The sequence below is a fragment of the Triturus cristatus genome, chromosome 1_1 (assembly GCF_964204655.1).
Source record: "Triturus cristatus chromosome 1_1, aTriCri1.1, whole genome shotgun sequence".
Lineage (NCBI taxonomy): Eukaryota > Metazoa > Chordata > Amphibia > Caudata > Salamandridae > Triturus > Triturus cristatus.
The window spans coordinates 876,409,370-876,425,382 of NC_140579.1; the positions used below are offsets into that span (position 1 = coordinate 876,409,370).

The 16,013-nt window shown below is 45.2% G+C and overlaps 1 protein-coding gene across 1 annotated transcript in view; it reads right to left on the reverse strand.

Moving 5' to 3' along the window:
• Positions 1-13,786, reverse strand: part of LOC146871228 (uncharacterized) — a 250,280-nt gene extending 236,494 nt beyond the window's left edge. The window contains exon 1 of the mRNA XM_085599737.1: positions 13,589-13,786. Within this exon, the coding sequence (XP_085455863.1) occupies positions 13,589-13,658 (70 nt within the window). The 5' untranslated portion in view covers positions 13,659-13,786. The remainder of the gene's footprint in view (positions 1-13,588) is intronic.
• Positions 13,787-16,013: the final 2,227 nt, after the last annotated feature.

Sequence of the window (16,013 nt, forward strand, 5' to 3'; positions counted from 1 at the left end):
CATCCTTGAGCGTGGAGACCAGAGCAGGAAGAAGCGTTCCGACAGACCAAGGCCATCCTGTCAGCCCATACCACTCTGGTTTACAGAGAGAATCACAACTAGTGGTAGATGCTAGTCCCATTGCCTTAGGAGCTGTGCTGGCTCAACAGCAGGAGTGCAGAGAACGGGCCCGATGACTTGCGCCAGCAGCTCACTTACACTGAGGGAGCAGCGCTATTCTCAAATAGAGCCCAAAGTGATCTCCATCTAGTGGGGCTGCAGACACTTCTACATCTATTTGTACTGCCATCTCTTCTGTGTCATCACAGATTACAAGCCGCTGATTCTGCATTTTCAAGGGTCCTCATCAAGACGTCTCACGAGGATTGAAAAGTGGATCCTGCATCTGCAGGAGTTCCAGTTCACTGTGGAATACCTAACTGGCACCCGGAACCCAGCTGATTTCTGATTCTCGACCAGCCACTCTCCCCGAGAAGGCCAGTGCTGCAGAAACTGCAGAATATATGCGGATGATTGGGATCGCCCCAAACAACTCCCAAAGTCCCTGGTGGAAGTAGTGGAAGCCACCCAAGGTGATGACTGCTTACAAATCGCTATCGAGGCAGCTGCCACTGGGGACTGGCGGACACTGCAAAACCCAACATGCTTCTGCAAAGATGCAGCCCAGTCAATCCTCAGAACATTATACCACATCCGCCAGGAGCTGGCAATTACTGGCGAAGGGTGTCTGTTGAGAGGTCCGCGGCTGGTATTGCTCGAAAGTCTGGCACAGAAAGCAGCTCTCCTTGTGGGAAACATCTATTACAATGCAGGCATTACAACCTAGTGCTGTGGGGTTCCCAAATGTTTTCGACCTGTGGCTCCCTTGACCTAATTGGCAGCGGGCCGTGGCTCCCCATTATGTCACTTTTTTTAAAAAATGTTATCGCTGGGTGTATGTAAGCCCGACCTCGGGAGTTTTTCCTGTTTTCTCCCTGAAATTAATTGGGATGGAGCTGATGAAGGTATTATAATCATATTTGTAACAAAATTAACGTATAACAGTCGTTTAATAAAAACTTTAATTGGTTAAGTGAGAAACTATACAATATTAATTGCCAAATATGTTTCCATGACAACCTTTTTTAATAACACATAAGGAAGCTTGCATTGTTGCAACCCCTGCTGTATCTGTTTATGGTCAGTTAATGATGAAACTTTCAGTAATGAAAAAGCTAAAGTGTGTTCTATTCCCTCATCCTTTTCGTTTCTCCATCTCTTGTCGAAGCCTTTCCTCTTCAGACATTCTTTTTCTCCCCTCTCTCTGCCTTTATGTCCTGCTTTCCTTCTCCTCCTCTTTGAATCTTTCACACTTTGTTTTACTCCTGTGTATTCCATCTTCCACCTGGGGGGGGGGTGCTTGCCCTTGTTTTCTCGGACTTAAAGTCTTCATGTCACTTTTAGTTTCCTGTATTTCTCTCATCCCTCTGCCGCACTCCTCGTCCCATAAATAAAACATAGGTGGCCAAGTCTAGGGTGATTTTACAGCCTCCCCGATGCCCAGGTTGCTGCAGTCTGTGCAAAATTTGCATATCTGCCCTGTGATATCTTGTCCGAGGTAGTAAGCGTTATATCCATGCAATTACAATACAATTAGAGAGGCCTTATTTGGCCCAAGAGGAAAGTAACAGGCGTGTTTGAGGCTGTTCACCTTTTCAGCAGCAACAATATCTGAACATAATTATTGTAACAGTAACTTGCTGTACCCTTGTATCATGCTACTTTCGTAAAGCGCTGATACCTACGGGCCATGTCCGCCCTATATAAAATAGCAAATAATAATGCAGAGCCACAGATTCAACTCAAAACAGTTGGGGCGATCTGAGAGCAATATCATAGTTAATAGATTTTTAACAGCTGGGCCCTCTAATTATTTTGACGTAAAATGTTCCTAGAAATCATGAATGTTTACCTATTAACAATGCAAGCTGGTCTTTACGTCGGCTGTGCTTCTTCAGATATTAGCATTGTTCAATCTGAAATATTTGGCATCATTGATTAAAATGTAAACATATGAATTTTTTTGTATGTGTATGAAGCGGAGAATGGAATGATTGAATAATTAATAGGTGAATATGCATGGAGAGGTAAACTGCTTGAAGAAACGCCTGTTTTTCTCTACAGAGGTGACCTGCCATTTCTTGTATATCTGACTAAAAGCTGCAGGCCCAGGGTTACCAACTCTGACCATTAGCACCAGCTCAATTATCCAGCATTATGTAGTTTGGGGCCACAATGGGGAATAAAGTCAGTTTCAGAATCACCAGGATATTTAACTCATGCAATCCCTGAAGTCCAGGTACTTCTCTGTTTATATTTCTCACTTGCTTTCAGCAAGTGAAAAATGTGAGCAGAAATACACTTTTTTCATTGTTTTTAACTCGACAATCATGTAAAGATGGTAATTGTGCAGCAGTAATTAACCAAAAAACAAGCATTTGCAATGCAATTGGTCTCGCCTTTGGGACCTTATAAGTATTTAGCCATACAGCACATTCGTACTTTAGCCCATGAAAGGTAACGTAACATAACATAACATCATATGTCAACTTAACAAAACATAACACATGAATCTGTAAAGCTTCCGCCACCCTGTGAGATATTTCGGCCCTGTTACCATTTACTGCTAACTCTACTCAAGGGTTTACTGTTAAGTTACTCAATACGTATAATTGTATTTACCTTGGAAGGATGAAAGGCTGAGTGGACCTGCCAATATTTGCACATGAGGTGAAGACAAAACATACATATATCTACATGTACACATAGCTATAATATTTATGTGCACAAACGTACAGACATCCACAAAAATAAAGACACATATATGTTGCAAACAGTAATGGTAAGAAAAAATGACACGTTTTGACACGCTAAAACAACCCACCTTTACAAACCCAGAAACCTGCTCTGCGATCCAGCGCACCCTCCCTTGCAGCTTGTTCTATAAACGCACGCAATCTAAATGGTTGCTTATTGATATATCTCTCAGCACTGGGTGCCTCAGAAGCTGTCAAAATCAGTGACATCAAAGTATTAAGCTTGAAGGGGGCCTCTCACGCTGCCCGACTCTGATACTATCCACTTGTGTAGAGTATCACTTACTGCCAGAATGAGCATGTCAGCACTCTGCTGCCAAGTGGCTATGCTAGCGCTGTGGAAATACCACACATACACATGACTGGAGAGCTTGGAAGGGAACACACAAACACATGCATGATCCAAACATATGTAGGTGCAATTTACTATAACTAAAGGAATGCACATTTTTCAGGGATGTAGAATTCTTATAGCCCGACGCCCAGGACATATTGTTTGGGGTCAAGGGCAACAAGTTTTTATGTGTATTTTGTCCTTGGGACAAGTCGGCCAAACCCCCTGCAGCACAAACCCTTTGGCTGCCAGTTTGCAGGACCACATTATGAACCAGGGAAGGGCACTGTCAGCAGTTTAGGTAAATTTTTTGCCCATATGTTGTTGCTGTTCAAACTTGTATTTATCGTTCATTAATTGAAAGCCTTTATTATTAGGGTGGGCGCTTTAAGTAAATGTTGTAAACTCCGACTGCACTTCTGACAGTGGTTCCATTATAAAAATGTGTACAGACGTTTTCAAAGTTTATCAATATGAGGCTATGTATAATGCTCCCAGAATGATCTCTGATTTGAAGTAAATATTTGCAGAAGCTTAAAAGCAAAATTGATGATACTTTGCTTTCAAAAGAAAATGTTCTTCAAAAATTAAAGGAGGAAAAAAACATTTTGCTTAACTACTGTAAAATTTCAGGTGCCATTTCTTTGCAGCATCATCTAGTAACATGTGTTGATGCATGCTTGTATTTCTCAAAAATATTAATAATGGAAAATCAGTGTAACCAGTTTCATTAAGATTATGAGTAACAAAAATAAACAAGCATTGGAAAACCCAGTAGGTCTGAAATTGGTGGTCCGCTTCTTAGTTTTGTCAATGTGTGACTTGTTTTGGCATGGTTTTTGTAAAACCTTATTGGTGTGGGAGCTGCTGGGCCCTCACCATTATAACAAACATTGGCAAAAGCAAAAATAGTTTTTTGGTCTCAAAAAGCACTCACTGCTGCAGTAGTTACTGGCAGTGAACAAAACTACTTTGTGTGCTGATATTCTTCTTGTGAAAGAGCAGAATGCTGTCACTCAGAGTGAAGCCAGCCAATAAAGAGAGACAGAATTTTAATATACACAAAAGGTCACGGTCAACGCCAGACCAACTCAGGTGCCCAATTATTAAAGAAAGTCTCAAAAGTGCACCCATGGTATATGTCCGTGCATTAAGTGCAGCTATACGGCTTTCATGAATTCTCAAGAATTTACAGAAGTAGGACAAGAAATAGTACTCCTAGAAAATATCTATGATCTGCATTTTATGCATGTGAAGATTTGCTCATGCGAAAAACGAAGTGTTTGCAAATTCACTTTCCCTCCAACCACTTTCTTCCCAACTCTGGAGGAAGGTTTAAGTCTGCCATGGTCAGGAGTAAATTTCCAACATTTCTCAGTATGGGAAAAGATTAGAGAAGAGTTGTTGAAAACCTTTAAAACATGCAAGTTAATAGGTTTGCACAGACTCAAAAGGACATTCTAACCCTGGAACTATTGCTTACCACTACCTTCAGCCCCCAGTACGTAGATATGCGGAAACGTGGCAACATAAGGGGATTGCAAGTATTCAAACACTACTATGGTATGAGCCCTGGCATAATTAGAGAGGCTATATCAGAGCTCTTATATAATGAGATTGCTGCCATCATTTGTCATTGCACTACATGGCACCAAAGAAACAAAGTGGATTTTGTTACAGGACAAGTAGATTTATGAAGCAACCTGCCCCATGGACAAGCAGATATTTTATTAAATTCCAAACCCCTGTTAAATACATGCAAATAAACTAAATCAGGAGAAAGGGTGGTGCTAGATGGACAATGGAGCTACTTGAAAAAAGTCGGAGGGCAGCTAACTACTGAAAAAGTAAAACCGTTGTTTGCTGGATTCAAACCCAGAACTTTTGATCTCACTTGTGCAGCCAACATGCCCCTCCCCCCACACACGTCACCTCACCTTTAACTCTTCCATAAAAATGAGGAAATTATATCACAAGTACATTTTGAAATCCTGAATTTCACTTGTCAAAAAACCGGATAAACTCTTGACAAGAAGGGAGGGACGCACACAAGCTGTGACAGATATTGTCTAACAACACGCTCGGAAGTCACGATTTTATTTTTGCTATCAGAATTTCGCAAAATCTGCAGAACACAAACAAGTAAGAGCAGTATTGTAATTGCCACGCTGCAAAGAAAGGAGTTTTAACACGATTTCTTTAGACCTACTCTGGGGCAGAGGAATGCTGTTTAGTGTGCATCTCTGGCATGGAAGTGTGTTATTCTGACTATATATTGTTGTATAGGCTACAGCTAATTTTAAGAATCTCCTAACAAACTAAAGAAGCTTTAGTCCTCGGTAAGTTTCTCATGTCTTTATTATGATGGACAGGGCCGGACTGGCCGTAGTGGGCACCGGGCAATTTCCCGGTGCGCCGCATGGGTGGGGGCCGGTTTTGGGCACCTGGGGCCGTTTTTGTTACAGGGCCGTTTTTGCAACATAGCTGCAAAATCGGCCCTGTAACAAAATCGGCCGAAAACCGGCCCTGGCAAAGAGCTCGGCGGCACCCCCAAGCCCGGGGGTATGGGGGGTGGCCGAGCACTTTGCCAGGGCCGGTTTTGGTTCCCAGTCCAGCCCTGATGATGGAATGCAACAAAACATAGTGCCCTTTGGTTGCCCCGTTTTCAGCCAAAGCAAATGCAAAATGCTTGCTGGATGACAGCGGCGTGATAAGGCTCCTCGACAAGACCTGCATGATTTCCTTTTCCTCCATGAAACGTGAGCTGAAAGGCAGAATGTAGACAGAGACTAAACATGTCTCCATCCCTTAGGATTAGTCTGTGTTCACTGTGCAAGCAGTGGATATGTCCCACATTTACACAGGAGTTGTGTGTTGCTCACCCGAGGAGCAGGCCCAATTTCCCCTACCAGTAGTGTGTGTACACTACAGTTTTTTTTTTTTTTTTTTAAGAATCTTTATTCGGTGATTAAAAAACACCATAAAAGCACATATATATACATGGGTAAAATGTCATTAAACATTAATCGAGATCCTTGTACAGAGTTAGTGCAAATAGAGATACCGACATACAGGGTCATAAAAATAGAAAATCCAAAGTCTTTCATTCCTCTCCCCTAGTCATCTTTAATCGGACCGCAACCTTAATAAAATTCATAATACAGCACAATGTTAGTGGATCAGAGGCTTTTTGCAAAAAGACTAATGCGTCCCTGGCACGTTCCTGTTGGGCTTTTTTAAAAATAATTACAAGAAATCTGCGCCTGGGCATAGAGAAATAGGGACAGAGCAAAACAAAATGGAGGGAATCCTGCGGAGACCTGTTGTCGCAGCCGCAGGGTCCCTTCTGCTCAATTGACGTGGTGAAACCTGCTGGTGAGGCCAACATAAAAGGAAGTAAATTCAGTCTAAAACGGCACATAAGAAATCTATCCTGTGCATTATGCACAAGATACAGATAAGGCTCCATACCCTCCACACTCTTTACCAAATTATGAGCCCTCACCGTCTTTTTAACACCTTCAGCCTCAGCTCTACATTGGGTTTTCCGCTCTAGGAAAATTTCCCCTACTTGTTTCTTGTGCTGGGCTGAAATTGTTGTGGGGTTCGTGAAGAGGTTTCCAAAGCCTAAATCTTCAAGGGTGTTTCTTACATATTTAAGCCAGGGGATGCGCATACAATGGGTCCTATCTAAGCAGTCCAATAAAATTTCTCTGCTTAGATGCGCATCTGGATTAACCCATATTTTTAGCCAGGCCATAATTGGCCTAAGTTTTAACAGGTCATCCAAGTATGGTCTCCCTAGCTCCCTATGAGCTATGATTCCAGCGGTACTTGGTGGTGCCCTCAGGATAGATTTCAGATATTTGTTTTCTTCCTGTTGGATTCTAGTGGTGTTCACAAAGCCCCATACTTCTGCCCCATAGATTACTTTGGAGCATGATACGGAGCCATACAAGTTCATCACCTGTTCCGGGCTCCATCTACCTAGCCTCCTTCCATATCCAGCTATAGCCCCATTAGAGGCAATCATTTTGCTACAACGTTCCACCACTAGAGAGTTAAACTGCAAAACGCCATCAAAGGTTACTCCAAGATAAGAGAACGTTTTGACCTCCTCTAAAGTATGGGTGCCTATTGTATAAGTAAATTTAGAGGAAGGTTTTTTGCCGGCCAGGAGTACATATGATTTTCCCAGGTTGACAGATAGATCCAGTGTACTCATGAACCTAACAAACCCGTCTATCAGGATTTGTAAGCTTCGGGGTGTGCGTGCAAGCAGAACCGCATCATCTGCGTAAAGCAGAACAGGAATATGCCGCGCCCCGACCCTTGGGGAATCTGCCTTTAACCCCAAAAGGAACTGCTCCAGGTTATTGATATAAAGAGAGAACAAAAAAGGGGCAAGAATGCAACCTTGTCTGACTCCACTCTTACAGGGAAAAGAGTCAGACAATCTTCCCTCCCTATTAAATCGAACCTTGGCCGTGGTGTCGCTGTGTAATTCCCTTAATATGGTAATTAAACCACTCTCAATCCCCATGCTTGACATCATATCCCACAGCTTTCCTCTATTGACGTGATCGAATGCTGCTGCCAGATCCATGAATCCCATATAAATGGGTTCATCACTGGCCAGAGTATATTTGGCAGTCAGCATGTAAAGGTTCAGGCATTGATCACTGGTGGACCTCCCTGTCCTAAACCCGTATTGAGTGTCCGAGAAGGTGTTATTCTCTTCGGTCCACTCAGACAGTCTGTTGAGGATTGCCCTACCCAAAAGTTTAGCCGATACGTCAATCAGGGAAATGGGCCGGTAGCACTTGGGGTCATCCCTATTGCCCTTTTTGAAGATTGGCACGATGATCGCTTTAGACCTGGATGGCGGCAGGCCACAAGTGGTCGCAGTATTTATGACCCTGGTCATCAGCGGGGCCCATAGTTCTATATTACTAAGAAACAGGTCAGGGGGAATTCCATCCGGCCCCGGGGCTTTATTTTTAGTCAGACCCTCCATCCCTGCAGTAATCTCCTTAAGAGTGAATACTACCGAGGGAACCTGACTTGTGGTTACGGGTGACTCTTCATGGATACCGGGCTCATGGTTATATAGACCCCTAAAGTGTGTGACCCACTGCTCCGGGAGGATGTTAACCCCTATCTCTGGGGAATCATTTTCTTGAAAGGTCGGTTTATTAATGATTCTCCAAAATCCCGCTAGATCCCTTCTTTCGCCTGCCTCTCTTAAGTCTGCCCAAGCTTCTGCCTGCAGGGCAAGTTTCCTCCTTTTGGTCTCTTTTTTATATTTTTCTCTGCATACCTTGATTTTTTGAGGGTCCCTTGGTTTTAGCTTAAGGGAGCATTTCAACTCCCTCAATGCCTTAGAACAGTCTTTATCAAACCACCGGGGATTTACCAGATTACGTGTGGGCGCACTGGTCCTAAGTAGGCCATCGACCAGGTTAGCGATCTGGTCAAATGCTTCCAGTACCCTTGGTCCCTGGACTTCTAGGTCTAGACAGTCGTTAATGGCCAGTAGGCCCTTGTCACCCAAAATTTTATAAAACTTTACCCCATCTATTTTGGACCATTTCAGTCTCCTACCTTGATCTGTGACCCTCTCCTCAATTGAGCGGTGGACTCTAGTTCCAGCACCCACCCTATACGAGAGCATCAAAACAAGGGGATTGTGGTCACTGAAACTGCTCCAATCTATCCCTACACTGATTATTTTGTTTATCAGGGATCTCGAGGCCAGAATATAATCTATAATAGATGAGCAACCCCTGCCCTTGAAAGTTGGTAGAAGTGTACCATCCGACTGTGGGTCTATCATATTAATGGTATGCTCTAAGTCGTACTTAAGCCGAAGCAACCTAAGAGCCAACCCAGTAGGCGTATGAGAAAAATGCGGCCCCTTCTCCATTGGGCATTGTGACCAGTCTGTGTTTACCTTGACCAGTGCCGGACAGAGGTGGCAATTAAAGTCTCCCACTAAAAGCAGCCCGTGCGGCGGCCCCTTATTTTGGAATGTTGTTTCTTGTCCCAGCCTATGGTCTAGTTCAGCTAGTAGCGGGATATGGTTGTTTACTATCTCAGTGTTATAGATGTTAAAAACAGAAAATCTTAACCCCTTTCCAAGGAACCGAACTACCTGAATCCCATGTGAGTTCCAATCTGGGGAGGACCAGGAGCCTGGGAGGTCTAAATCTACGTAGATGCACAAACCGCCCATTGCTCTCCCTGATCTGGATTTTCGGGCGGGGACAAAAAAACACTTGTACCCCTGTAGATGGTAATTATTCACCAAGGCCCATGTCTCCTGTACACATATGACTTGAAATTTTCTAATAAAATCAACCCATTCCTTGTTATTAAATTTGCCCGCTATGCCTGTTACATTCCAGGAGATGAATCTCACTCCCTCTCCCCTCCGTCTTGAACCCCCCTGGGGCATTGATGGTATCTCCTGTATTGACCCTTGCGTAACCAGCCCATGTCCCCCTCCTATACATTCTATGGCTGTAGCGTTAGGTTCAGCAAACATGGAATTCCCCACACCACTCGGTAGAGTTTGCTGAGCCTGAGAGTTTTGCTCCTCCACCACCTCTACCAAAACGCCCTTATCCATGTAACCCTGGAGGACATTATCTGTTTGTCAATCCACCCCCTCTAGACCGTTCAGGCAATTAAACCGGTTATAGGTGTACAAGGGTGGTTTTGGTCGGCCAAATAATGGCCTAGGGTTGAATGCCCAGTGTCTCCCCCTCCTGCCAACCCTCTCCCAGTTGTCATGAATTTGGGGCGGCTGCAATGGGACTGGAATAATGGGGAAAAAGAAAGATACACGAAGGGTTTGGATAGTGGATTCTCTGGATCTATTCTTCCCTTGGCATATGTAGGACACGGTTCCTGTGTCCCTAAAACTCACCAATATGCAGTCCCCTATAATAGATTTGTATGTTCTCCCCACCCATGGCACCCTTCTTACCATTATGATTTCGTTATTAAGGTGTGTCGGGAGGGGTCTGTTTATGTTTAACCACTTAATAACCCTACTTTTCAGGGCACAAAAATCCTCAGTTTCACCTTCTTCGAGTGGGGGGACACCCGCCATGACTACAGTGAAATCATTAGTCTCTGGGGGTAGGTTAGGTCTGCGTGGTCTCAAGGGAAGCTTCATTAGGGGAGTCGGTGTGGTACTATCTACCGGCTGTGCTGGATGAACAGGGCCTGAAGGAGGAGTAGGCCTGTTAGAGTTAAGGGGCTTAGTTGGTGCAGGCTTGGGCCTTAGGGGTTTTAGCGGGGCCGCCGCATTTGCGGCTTGTGGAGGGACTAAGTTTGCTGCACTATTTACAGGCTGTTGAGGGGCTATTGTGGCGGGGGTAGATTCTAGATGCCTTCCCTGATGACCAGCCGGGATTTTCAGACTACCTAGTGTGGCCTCCAGAATAGTTAGTCTGATCTCAATCTTTTTTATACTCTCGCTAATCGGTAGTAATAGAGACCTTAGCAAGAATTCCAGATTTCCAAGCGGGACAACAGAGAGGGGGACATTAGCGGTACTAGTTCCTATGTCTTTTATCAGGGCGGGAGCTAAATCCTCCCGGGCAATAGATTTGGGGTGTGATTCAGCCGGTAATTTCGCTGCTAATACGGGGGGTTTTGAAGATTTCCCAAAGTCCGAGTGAGAGATCTTGGGTTTACTCCTTCCCTGGGCTCCCTTCGATTTCCTCCTACGTTTATTAGGAGGGGGCCCCGGTGCTCCTTGTGTGGTGACTGGCTTGGGTTTAGCTTTCCTAGCCTTAGAGGCTGGGAAGGGTTGGGAGACTAAATCAATGGTCACCCTTGTAGGGCTTGGACTGGTAGCTGGGACTATACTCATGGCTGCAACTGGTGGAGTGTTTATACAATCCCTCAGCAGGAGTGGGACCTCATCTATTAGGGACAACTCCTCCCTGGGCGTAGTGGGTTGTTCTCCAAGGGGGATGTTTTTCAAGTTATCTATTGAGCGTCTCCGTTCTGCCCTTAACCGGGACAGGTTGCACTCTTTGTCCCCCTCCCCCGCCGCCCGGGAGAAATAATTCTCTAGGGTCCTATTTTTAACTCCTCCCGGCTTCAATGGGGTACTCTCCCTTGCTGGAGACGGCATAATGTGAGTGATGGATTATAATCGGCAAGGGGCTGTGACAGTAAATAGGGCCAGGGGTCGAATGGATGACCCAAGAGAGTAGGCCCAGCCCGGCCTACTCCGGCCTCTGACGGCCACAGACGGTCCCGCCCTTGTCCCGGGCTTCTCCCGGGACGCTCCCGCGTGCGCTCCCGCGCAGCGGGAATAACAGATTGAAAAAATAGAGACTCTCGTTAGTGGGGGCGGGGCAGGCAGGGAGAGCGGCCCAGATGATTGTAATTAGGGCTGGCGGGGACTCCTGGGAGAGGTAGTCCCGGTCCCGCAGCTCGCAGCCCTGCCCACGCGCACTCACACCCACTGCAGGCTCCACTTTGGCAAGGAAACAACTCCAGGGGTCCAAAGGTCCAGGACAGCACACCCCTCGTAGCGGGACCCGCGAAGCGGGTTCCGCGAGGCGCTGCAAGGAAAAGCAGCAGTCAGGGCAGCAGTTCTCCACACACACCAACAGGTCAGCCAGGCGTCCCCTGTTGGGGACACTACAGTTTTTGGAGGAGCATACAAGGGTCTGAAGATTCCTTTAGATATCTTCAGTTACTATCAAGGAACGATCAGTCCTTGGAACGTGCTCGGGGTGCACCAGCGCTTTACAAGGAACAACAATTGACATTGAAGAGGTTCCGTACTAATCCCCCAAATCCATCACGAAAGGCAGTGGATCACATTGCCGTGAAAGTCACGCCCATGCAAGCACCAGTAAAAGACGTTTCTACAGAGCTTCACTGTGTGGCAGGAGTTAATTAGTGTCCGTGCTAGAGCCCCGTAGATTTGTGTTGCGTGCATGTTGGCACAGGTGCTGTTCAGGGAGGAGGTGTGGGGGTGAGGTTCTTTTGCTGGAATTAGAACACACACACACACACATTCCGTTTCACTTTGCACTGTAACCCCCTTCATTCCCACTTGACCCCCAAAACCAATTCTACTGTGCCTGGCTCCAGATCTGAGGTACTACCAGGCACGCTGAAGAGATCAGATGGTCAGCTCGATAAACACAGATATCACCGCAGACGTGCTGTGGGAGGCCGTTGTCCGGCAGCACACTGCACAATCCAAACACCCCTGGCCTCCATCCCTTCAACGTGCATGACTCAATGAGGCCACACTTTGGAATAGAGTTCCCCTGTAGGAGCCTGTTGAACACCTGCAGCCCCCTTTTTAAAGTTGACCTATGCTACCACTGCCGGGGCTTGAAACCTCACCTTAGAGGCCCGTGACTGCCAATCCATCAGCCCTTGCCTCTAAGCTACAGTTCACGGTTCGGGGGCATGATGACGGCACATATAAGCAATACATGTACAAACAAACGAGGGTTCCCAGACACGTTCAGCTCTGCCTGTGATGACAGCAATCCATTCTCCAGTGTGTCACCAGTGACGGCCCAAACAAATCCTGGCATTTCAACCATTGTAGTGTACTGCTCAGCCAGGATGTGCATGTTAGAATGTTGAAGATTAGAATGTTGGTAGGATTCAGGCAGTTGCTGAATGGGCTGAGCAGATACAGACTGCTCCTGGTGGGGCTCTTCTATTATACAACTAGATACTTAATAAACCTACATGAAAACTACCAAGAATGGACTACTTATTGAAACATTACATTTGGCGACGAGGATGGGATGATTCTGCGCGTCAACTTCCAAGAAACCTCAAGATGCAAAAATTCTGAAGCAGCACTTCAACTCATCTGGCACCACGAGCCCCACCAGTGACCCCCACCGGTCACCCTCAACTCCAAAGTGCCACTTTCTACCTACAAATCCTGCGCCTTCCAGTTCCTTTCTATAGCTCCTACCCGCATGCTAGTCCCTGCCTGCATGCCAGCTCTAGCTCTCCACTGCTTGTTTTCCGGCTGACCACTCCCTCGGAGCAAAGTGTCCTTCTGTCTGCCCTGCATATCGCTCTCGTCTTGCTTGGTCCTCACCGTGTGACAGGCAGTGTTTGTAACCTGCAAGGAATCGGAGCTCATAATTTCCTCTATGCTGCCTACCTCGTTTTAACATCTTCCCCAGCCACAGGCATTTCATTTTAGCCCTGCGAATTTTACACGCAGTTTGACTCTCCCGTACCGACTACAGCGTGAGCAGACATTCACTAATGGAGGTCAGTTTTATTTTATTAATTACCGGCATTTTTCAGAAGAAATTACATTTTCCAGCACTTTTACCGTTATTTGCCATGCGACATTTGAAAGCAGCGCGAGGCACCTCCTTACCTCGAGCTGGAGTCTCGAGGCAGCATCTTCCATCCATGGATATTCTCACTGTGACGACTCCCCGCGTCATCACCGCTTTTCAGCATTTGTCGAGCCTACTCTTACCGAGAGCCATCCTGCCCGACGTCTTCCTGCGTGCTGCCATTTTGAGTTTGGTATTTTTCATCATTTCATGTGCACCTTCCAGCATATTTCTCGTCTTGCCAACCACGTCTGTTTGCCATCCAATCTTCCCACAGTTCCATGTTTTGCCTTCTTACATCCATGGAATTTCCTCAAGGACATCGGAGCGCTTTCACGGATTTGCAGCAGGTACTGTCTCATTTTCATTTTTAAAACGGAACTTTCAACACCACTTCGATCTGCTGTTTCCTTTCTCGAAGTACTGTAGTTTAACTTTTACAACAGCGCCATCCAGTGGTTATCTTCACCACCGCATCACCTCAAAGAAAAACATGATTCCAGCTGATTCAATGCATATGTTCGAGCTTTTCTTTTGACAACATTTTTTATGTACTTGCCCTAACGTGTTGTTAGCGCTGTTACTGTAAATTGCATTTTTACTGCGTAGCATGTTAAAAAAAAAAAAAAAAGAGGAAGGGGTAGTTTTACATTTACGTTCTTCACATCTTGTGTTTTTACTGGCAGTTTTATCCACACCATCTCCTTAAGCCTCTTCATATTACCCGTTATTGTGCGTTTTAGTCAAATATTAATGCTTTATGTGGTCTTCCTCCACATTTATTTCACGTTTCATGTAGCACATAGTGCCGTGTGCCGTGCCGCACACCTTTCACTCCAATTTTGGGGAATATTAATGCTTCATGTGGTCTTTCTCCACATCTATTTCACGTTTCATGTAGCACATAGGGCCGTGTGCCGTGCCGCACACCTTTTACTCTAATTTTGGGGAATATTAATGCTTTATGTGGTCTTCCTCCATATCTGTTTTACGTCTCATGTAGCACATTGTGCCGTGTGCCGTGCTGCACACCTTTCACTCCAATTGTTGTGGGGATTTTTCATTTAGCAAAGTAACTGTACTTTATAGTCCTTATTTACATTATGTTACTTTTACCTACTTTACAGTGCCTCCTTTCTAAAACCCCTGTGGTAGAATTTCCAGGCATGTGTCATGATAGCTTACACGCTATCTAGGGGATCTATTTTCAAATATCCACCTAGGTGTACTTCACACACCTTCCTTACGCCTTTAGAGCGCTTTTCCTTTCCTTCTTCTTAACTTACTTTTCTTTTCCATTTCCTTTCCGCTCGCCACCTTCACAGTGGTCTGGCCAACCACTGTGCCCTGGTGGTGTTTAGCAAGTCAACCTCTTTCAAGTTTTTGCGCTCCATTGCCGCGCAAATTTCTTTCTTCATTTCCTTGCTTGTTCTTCCTCACAGTACTCTTCCCCTTCAACTTCTTCTTGTTCACACCTGTTGTCTTCGTTAAAGGGGGAAGAAGGGTTCTATACATGCTTTGATTTCATTGTTCATATTTCTGTGCTTTTCTGAGTGCTTTTCTTTTAAAAGGTTAAAAAATGTATTACACATTCATTAGGCATTTTAAAATTTATAAATATTTCATTACGTGTTTTAAAATGTATTACTTGTCACATCACTTGAAGATTTATATACCTTGTCCTTTGATTGTAACCTTTTGTTGTACATCTTTGAATTCTCCTTTCTCATTGTAAAGAAGGGAGAAGATGTAGTGTACTACTCAGCCAGGATGTGCATGTTAGAATGTTGAAGATTAGAATGTTGGTAGGATTCAGGCAGTTGCTGAATGGGCTGAGCAGATACAGACTGCTCCTGGTGGGGCTCTTCTATTATACAACTAGATACTTAATAAACCTACATGAAAACTACCAAGAATGGACTACTTCTTGTAACATTACAACCATGACAACCTCAAATGCTGCATCTTTTGCATTCGTACACATGCACTGGGAAATGAGACCACAAATCCCATAATACACTGCCCAGCTAGCTGAAAAGCCAGGAATGTCTGACGTTGAGATGGCGCCAAACCACGCAGCCCCCCAGGAAACGTAAAACACAGCAGCTGGTGAAGTAAATCCGGTTGGTGGTGGGGAGAGGCACTGGCTGGAGTGAATACACAGTAGTTGGTAGAGAGAATGGAGGGTCTAGTGGATATGATGATGGAGTTGATGGGGGGACTCATGTGGCAATGTGACAATGGAAGGAAGACAGTAAGTGTGTGTGTGCATGCTTCATGTGCATGCTTCGTGTGCCCCCCACCTGCCTAAATTACCTCTGTAGTTTGTGAAGCAGTGTCTATGCTTCACTGTGGCGACCCTCTTTCTGTGAATGTCTCCCTCCCGTCTCTACTCTCAGTCATTTCACGGAGGTGTCAGATGCCACACAAGACTTACCGCTGCTTGTGAAGCAATTCCGCAGA